This window comes from Chiloscyllium plagiosum, unplaced genomic scaffold (genome assembly GCF_037043375.1).
Source record: "Chiloscyllium plagiosum isolate Xiang-an unplaced genomic scaffold, Cpla_swu_hap1 HiC_scaffold_12, whole genome shotgun sequence".
NCBI lineage: Eukaryota > Metazoa > Chordata > Chondrichthyes > Orectolobiformes > Hemiscylliidae > Chiloscyllium > Chiloscyllium plagiosum.
This window is the reverse complement of record NW_028270150.1, coordinates 34,625,672-34,633,949: the sequence shown is the minus strand read 5'-3', so window position 1 is coordinate 34,633,949 and position 8,278 is coordinate 34,625,672. Positions and strand designations below refer to the sequence as shown.

The following is an 8,278-nucleotide window of genomic DNA, read 5'->3' as shown; positions in this document are numbered from 1 at the left end:
GGTAGCCTTATTTCATTGACATATTAGAACTGTTTGATAACATAATAAAAGGTTGATGAGGATAACCAATTTTTGACATGAAATTTCACAGGGTGTTTGATAAAGTATCACTTGATGAGCTTGTTAGCAAAATTGAATTTCATGGATTAAAGGGGCTGTGACATGGTATGAAATTGAAGAAGTTTTCAGATGAAACAAAACTCAAGAATGTAGCGAACAGCAAGGAGAATAGTAAAAGAAATTGATAAGGACATAGGTTGCTGAAATCAGTAGACAGCAAATGAAACTTAACAGGAGGTGTGAAGCAATTCATTTTTGCAGTAAGGAAGAGGAAAAGCAACAGAAACTACATAATGTAATTTCAACTGGGACTAGGGAACATGGAATTCTGGGCTCCTGGGTGGATGATTGAAAGACAAGGTTATAAGGTTATGCCAAGTTGTTTTCTACATGGGATCCTTGGCTTTGAAATAGAAGCAGAAAAATGCAAGACAAAGAGGTTATGCTAAAATATTGTAAAACGTTGTTGGGCCCCAGGTGGAACATCATGACCAAGTCAGGGAACCATATTTTATAAATGATTGTCAAACCTTAGAGAGGATGCAGAAGATATTTATTTGATTGGGCCCATTGGTTAAAGACTCAGTTTGCTGGAGTGATTAGAGAAATTGGATTTGTTCTTTTTAGAGTAATCCGGTATTACAGTGCAGAAAGAGGCTATTCCGCCCATCGAATTCACGCTGACGTTCCGAAGAAGATCCCACTCATAAACAGCCCCCCCCCCTCCCCCATCCCTATAACCTCACAGTTACGATGGCTAACCCATCTCAATTGTTCTCCCCCGGATATTATGGACAACTTAGCATGGCCAACCCACCTAACCTGCACATCCCTCGTCTGTGGGAGGAAACTGGAGAGTAAATAAAGTGGATATGTTTCATGGCCAGGAACCAGAAAGCACCAATCTAAGTATTTTGGCAAAATAGCAAGAAAAGGGCACACTTTTCAAATTAAAATCAGAAAAAAATGATTTGTACTCTGAGGAGTTAACAAGAAACGTTGCTACATCTGGAAATCAGAGTCTGGAATATTAATATAAACGATAAAGATTGCTGAAGAATTAAGAGAATGCTTTCGAATTGTACTTGAGACAAGCCATAAAAGTGTGAACTAGTACTGCAGCCCTGGAGGGATCGGTCTTTTGGGCTGAGTGATAGGTGAGACAGCCAATGGGCTATGGAGCATCGGCGGTAGCTCGCCCGACCACCCAATCACTATTGCACTTGCCCGACGTCACGGGTGAATCCCCGCCCAGAAAGAGCAGGATGAGGCAGAGGTAACTTTCTGTTGGGGGAACATGCAGCAAGTGGAGAGGAACGTCAGAAGAGTTCTGCTCTCCTTCACCTTGTTGGGTTTCTGTCAGGGTACGAGTAAAGACTTGAAGATTGATTGTGTAGAAAGCTGCAATAACAGTGTGGTAAGTAAACACCGCATTTACAGGAGGAAAGAGGGCGGTACACTGACCTGACACCTGACTGCAGCTGGGAACCGGGGAGATGGACAGGCAGAAGGGATTGAGGGAGGGCAGCTGGATTGTAACTGGACTGTAAGCATTGATTTATCTGCAATGAGATGTTTGCACCGTCAGGTATATATTGCCATGTGTAAACATATCGCCCCTGCTCTTACCAAATAGTTATGGTAAGTATAAAGGTGATTACAATCATGTAATTGTAGTTTACATGAAAATACAAGATAAATCGACCTGGGTATTCTTTCCTGTCAACCCTCTTTTGATCTTTGCATTCTTCTTCCCAATTGGGAGAAACGAAGATGAACGTGGAAGTGTTGGGAATGAGAATGGATTCATCTTGTTAGGTCACTGCATGTGGGTCTGTGTGGTAGTGACATTAATTCAGCGAAGAATTTCATTTTGAAAGACATTTATTTCTGGTGTTATGCAGGAACGGCGCCAAGTCTCTCCCTTTTTAATTATCCGAGCTGCGGGAGGCTTCCAAAATACGTTGCAGATAATTGTTGTTTGCTAAAGCGATGCTGAAACTCTTTAATCGGTGGCGAGCAGCAATTCCGAACATTTTAATTCTTTTTAGATTAGTCATTTGATTTGTAGTTTGTGTGCACTTTCTTTTAATGTGGTTAAGTAGCCATGCGGGGGAGAAAAGACTTTCCAATCTTGCTTAGACTGAACCGAGGTGAATGTCTTTATCATTGCGATGTCTAAGTCATTAATAATACTGGATGCTGCCAACTTGCGTTTTTTTTCAGGACCAGACTTCATTTTCAGGCACAGGGTTGCACTCAATAACCAGTATCAGTCCAATGTAATGGTCTTATGTGTGTAATTATTCAGTGACTCCCAATCACATCGTGAACCAGAAACTCCCGGGGGCCAAGAAGTGAAATATTTTGTGCAAATGAAATCATACCTGACCATCTAGAATACGTATTTTTAAGGATCTGCTCTCTGACAAAGTTTAAATCTCTTGTATGATGAAATGATATAGGACATGTTAGAGTATAGTTTAAACTGGAGTAGATTGTGTTCAGTTTTAATAAGGACGTAAATGCTATTCAATAAACATCTTGTGCCCCCTTGTAAGACCCAGGGTAGAAGTGGGAGAAAGGCAGTGCCCTCCCATCCTTTCATTTTGATGAGTTAGCTCTGTGTAATGTAAACGGAATGATTTTACCAACAGGAGCTATCTTTGGAATGTGGCTGCACATTCTCTGCTGTTCTGCAGCATAACTGGGGCATGACTGCAACTGGTGTCGACTTATCTCCCTCTCTGCCAACTCGCTCCCCCTCTCAGATGTGCTTGTCCTAATAAAGATGAGCAAGAAAATTAATAAAGCGGGCAATGATCCATGTAATGCACTTGGGTAAAATAACTTCTGAATAATTGAGCCCTGTCTTGATGATGGTGTTACATTGTCCAGAAACATGTTGGTTGTGGACCAAGCGAAATGAGCCTACTTTATTCAGGCAATTTCTGCTTGAAGCTGCTGAAACTTGATCAGAAACAAAACAAAAAAAAGAATTATTTTCTGTTCCATTACACTTGTATATAATTTTAAACAAACTTTGTTTTTTAATACAAATCATTGCAATGACTGAACACTAGTAACAATTGAATGCCATTTTTGTTGGACAAGAGCCAAGCAGTGACCACATTTTTTAAAGTTAAAAATCACACACCAGGTTATAGTCCAACAGGTTTCTTTGGAAGCACTAGCTTTCTGACCGCTGCTCCTTCAGTTACCTGTGCTCCAAAAGCTAGTGCTTCCAAATAGGCCTGTTGGATTATAACCTGGTGTTGTGTGATTTTTAGCTTTGTCCACCCCAGTCCAACCTTGGCTCCTCCACATCATGGCTACAATTCATATTTTTAAAAAGAAACCCTTTTTGAGATTGCTGACAAGGACAGCATTTGGAGTCCTTCCATAATGGACTTTGAGAAGATGAGGAGTGAATCCCATCACCTCTCCTTGACATTCAATAATAATAAATTACCAAACTCCATTATCAACATTTTGGGAGTTACTATTGGCCAGGCCAGACCCCCTCAAAACATTTCAAGAAAGTAGCTTGGACTCTAACTGTGCTTGTTTGTTTAAAGCAGGTTCACTGGGAATATTCCAGGACTGATGCAGTTGACCCAACAACTTAGTTTTAAACAAAACAGAATCTTTTTGCAATATTAACGAATAAAACACAAACAAAAGAGAACAGAATATAGAATAACTTAACCTATTCAAAAACCCAACAGACTATCCCAACTTAATGATGCTGTTCCAAATACCTGCAACATCCCCATAAACATCCCTTGGTAAAAAAGGTAATATCAAACACAGGGTCTTAGAGGAGAGAGAGAGAGAGAGAGATGGCAGAGGGATTCAGTATGCAACACCTTCTTCTATGTAGCTCTTTCTTGGACCAGCAGCCCCAAACGAACGGATTTCTTTCAATGAACAGCCAAACCAGAGAAAAGCTGAGCTGGGAGAACTGGCAACTCTCCTTTCATTGTACAAGTTTTTTTTTAACACTTGAGAGCCTTTTGTCTGAGGCAGTATCTGTTAGCTATAATCAAATTGTCCCTAAATCCCTTCAAACCTAGACTTTCTGGAATTGCTGCTGTTATGACCTGTCTGAAAAAAAAAGCCAAGGACAGCATAACCTTGTTAAAGGAGAAAGTGAGGTCTGCAGATGCTGGAGATCAGAGCTGGAAATGTGTTGCTGGAAAAGCGCAGCAGGTCAGGCAGCATCCAGGGAACAGGAGAATCGATGTTTCGGGCATAAGCCCTTCTTCAGGAATGGGGAAAGTTTGTCCAGCAGGCTAAGATAAAAGGTAGGGAGGAGGGACTTGGGGGAGGGGCGTCGGAAATGTGATAGGTGGAAAGAGGTCAAGGTGAGGGTGATAGGTCAGACTGGGGTGGGGGCGGAGAGGTCGGGAAGAAGATCTCAGGTTAGGAAGGTGGTGCTGAATTTGATGGATTTGACTGAGACAGGGTGGGGGGAGGGGAAATGAGGAAACTGGTGAAATCCGAGTTCATCCCTTGTGGTTGGAGGGTTCCTAGCCGGAAGATGAGGCGTTCTTCCTCCAACTGTCGTTTTGTTGTGGTCTGACGATGGAGGAGTCCAAAGACCTGCATATCCTTGGTGGAGTGGGAGGGGGAATTGGAATGTTGAGCTACAGGGTGGTTGGGTTGGTTGGTCCGGGTGTCCCAGAGGTGTTCTCTGAAACGCTCCGCAAGTAGCCGGAGCGTTTCAGAGAACACCTCTGGGACACCCGGACCAACCAACCCAACCACCCTGTAGCTCAACATTTCAATTCCCCCTCCCACTCCACCAAGGATATGCAGGTCTTTGGACTCCTCCATCGTCAGACCACAACAAAACGACGGTTGGAGGAAGAACGTCTCATCTTCCGGCTAGGAACCCTCCAACCACAAGGGATGAACTCGGATTTCACCAGTTTCCTCATTTCCCCTCCCCCCACCCTGTCTCAGTCAAATCCATCAAATTCAGCACCGCCTTCCTAACCTGAGATCTTCTTCCTGACCTCTCCGCCCCCACCCCAGTCTGACCTATCACCCTCACCTTGACCTCTTTCCACCTATCACATTTCCGACACCCCTCCCCCAAGTCCCTCCTCCCTACCTTTTATCTTAGCCTGCTGGACAAACTTTCCCCATTCCTGAAGAAGGGCTTATGCCCGAAACGTCGATTCTCCTGTTCCCTGGATGCTGCCTGACCTGCTGCGTTTTTCCAGCAACACATTTCCAGCTCTAACCTTGTTAAAGGCACACCAATGTCACATCAGAAACTTAACCAGATCAGTGACAAGAGCAGGCTAAGAGTTGGAAATTCTTCATTGGGTAACCCATGTCCTAACTCCCTGGTGTTTGTCCACTATCTACAAGGCAAGTCAGGAATGTGATAGATCCCATTCCACTTGCCTGGATGAGTGCTGCTCTAGTAACATTCAAGATGCTCAGTGTCATCCAGAGCAAAGTAGTTTGATTGATCTGCACCCTATCTTACCCAGTTGATCCCTCCACTATCTTCAAAAATCACTCCCTCCACCATTGTAGAAACAGTATGCACTTGTACAAAATACAGTATACTAACATTCACAGGCTCCTTTGTTAGCATTTCCTGTTATGAAGACTATGATTTTCTATTTTCCTGTATTTTTGATTTTGTACTGAAATGGAAAAATAACTTTTAAAGACCAAGGATTATTAAAAGATGTTTTGAAGACAAGTAACATACCATTCATTGTAATTGCCATTTACATAATAGCGATTGAAGTGTATGTACTTCTATAATATCTTTAATTTTGGGGATGACACTGGGAATAGTGAGGTTTGATTTCCAGTGTGCTAACCCAGTGAGGTGTAACACTGTTTATGAATATCTGTCTACAAATATTGTGCAGCTCATTCTTAAATGTAACTGAGCAGGCAGCTGGAAATATATTACTTTTCTTCTTTTACTCCTATTATTTTTACCAAATGCCCTGTCAATTGATCATTCTCATTACTCACTACTTTGCCTTGGTGTTCTTTCTCAAATTATGAAGTTTCTTATGTAACAGAGGGAAACAGCACACTGAATGCACAAAGATTCTAGTTTGATGACTCCTTATTCTACTGGCAGAAAACATACGAAGTGAAAATAGTTTGACTTAAGTCACCAGTTGTCAGTCTTACTCCCCAAAACAAAACAATCAAGAGCTGACCAGCAGCCCTCTCTGCCCTTCTGCAAGCTTATTCCAAAAATTCTGAGGGAAACCCACACTGTCCACTGTCATCAGCTTACTGGGCTGCATCGGACCAGGCCACCAGCTGCCATAGTGACCACAGGGTCCAGAACCAATGTTAGTGACAGCATTTCCTTCCTCAATTATAAATCTATGGGCAAATCTAGATGATAGCCTGCATTTTGCTTGGAATGAGGTTCTTACACCATCACATTTGAACAGATTTTGTAGGTGCACCTGAGACATTAGAAAGACTATTAACTTGTTTCTCAATAGCTAGGTGGTCATATTGAAATCAGTGCCATTCCCTGTTTTCAGAACCTACATGCCTGGGAGCAATTGTTACTTTAGCTGCAATCTTTTTTCTTGATGTTTCTTCAGGGTACTCTTTTAGACCTCCTCATGCTAGATACACACACCAAATTAATGAAACACAGATCATTCTAAAATTCCACATCAACTCTTCAGTTCTTTTCTACTTGCGCCATTTGCATTAGACATTTCAGGCATAGCCACAGTGTTCTTTCTGCTCCCACATCGTTGGCAAAGCATTTGGCATCTCCCCTCTGTGAATCAAGTTTGACAACATAAATGTGGCAACCAGTGTCAAGTTGCTTTAGGCCTCGGTGTGGTTGAGGATTCCAGACATCTCATTTAGTTCAACCTTTTATATTCCTATTCCTGAGGAATAATCTTTCACAGACTAGGAGAATAACATTATCAGCCTTTCGCCTTTTCCTCCCTGCACTGCTTTTTCTGTCACCTTGGTTGCCATCTCAAGTTCAGACTTTAGTCTTGTATAATCCTCAGCTCTCCAAACAGCAATTTAGCCATTACCTTCAGAATAAGCCCAAGTCTCACAAAGAAGTTGGTTTCTCCCGAAGAAGATGTAATGTGGAGAATAGTTTGGTGAGGGAGGGGGAGCATTGAGTTCTGCTTAGAAGAGTTTAGAAGTTAGTCAGGCAACTTGTTTTCAGGAGATATGATATACAACCCATCTTGAAAGGTACAATTGAATCATTAAGTATCCATAGTTTCTGATTAAAAATAGTAATATGGCTTTTGACAGTACTGTACACCTTGTAAATCTCTTGCTGTCCTTGCTCTCAAAGTTGTACCTCTGGTTACTGTACATTCTGCATGGAACACCAAAAAGAACAAACCAGCATACAGTAGAAATTCAATCTGTAGTTGAGATTATCAGGTGAGAATTATCAGGTGTAACCCTGAAGATGTCTATTAGTACAAAAAGCTGTTCAGCTCCCATTGATACTGTGGTTGAGGTCTCTGGAATCTTTGACCATAAGATTGTGTATGGCTCTACCCTCTGGATCTCATTTCTAAGCACATCACTGTCCCTGCCCAGATTTCATGGAGGATTAGGGTATGAATGCTATCATTTGCTTGAGGCATAGCAGAGTATCAGCTATAATCCTCTCTGACCTGACAGTAGTGGGTTCCCTTCTCTGGTTAAGGGTGTCAGCATTTCCATTACTTTGTCATACCTGAAACTTATCTAAAATCAGAACTGGCAGAGTTTGGCTGCTCATCTATTTCATGTTGCTCCAAGCTTGGGACACATCTGTAAATAGCTGAGTGGGATGTTATCTGTAAATATTTCAAACTATACTCTGATTCAAATATCCCTGAATTTTTAAAGAAAAAGCCCACCTGAAAGCTAGCAATTGCAGTTTCATGCATGAATAATTTTTCCTACTTTGTTTGTCTTGTGACTCTAGTTAGATGATAGGATCTGTCCTGTCAAACTCTTTAGGTTTGACAGGACAGATTTTAGGTCAAGAAAATTGACATTGGTTTTCAGAAACGAAAGAGAAATAGGAATTCTGTGTAACCCAGGATCAGTAATGAAGTGAACTTCTGTTTGAATGTGCGAAAGGAACGTTTGCACATTTGAGTCCAGGCTCCTGCAATATCCTGCGAAATATCATGCCTAGTGCTGCATTTTCCAATAGCTACCTTCCACTTTCTGGCTT

At 41.8% G+C, this 8,278-nt stretch overlaps 1 protein-coding gene across 1 annotated transcript in view; it reads left to right on the top strand.

The window, feature by feature from the left end:
- Window positions 1–1,357: 1,357 nt before the first annotated feature.
- The window catches only part of ros1 (c-ros oncogene 1, receptor tyrosine kinase), a 235,291-nt gene continuing 228,370 nt past the window's right edge, over window positions 1,358–8,278 (top strand). The window contains exon 1 of the mRNA XM_087992610.1: window positions 1,358–1,477. Coding sequence (XP_087848736.1) covers window positions 1,358–1,477 — 120 coding nt within the window. The remainder of the gene's footprint in view (window positions 1,478–8,278) is intronic.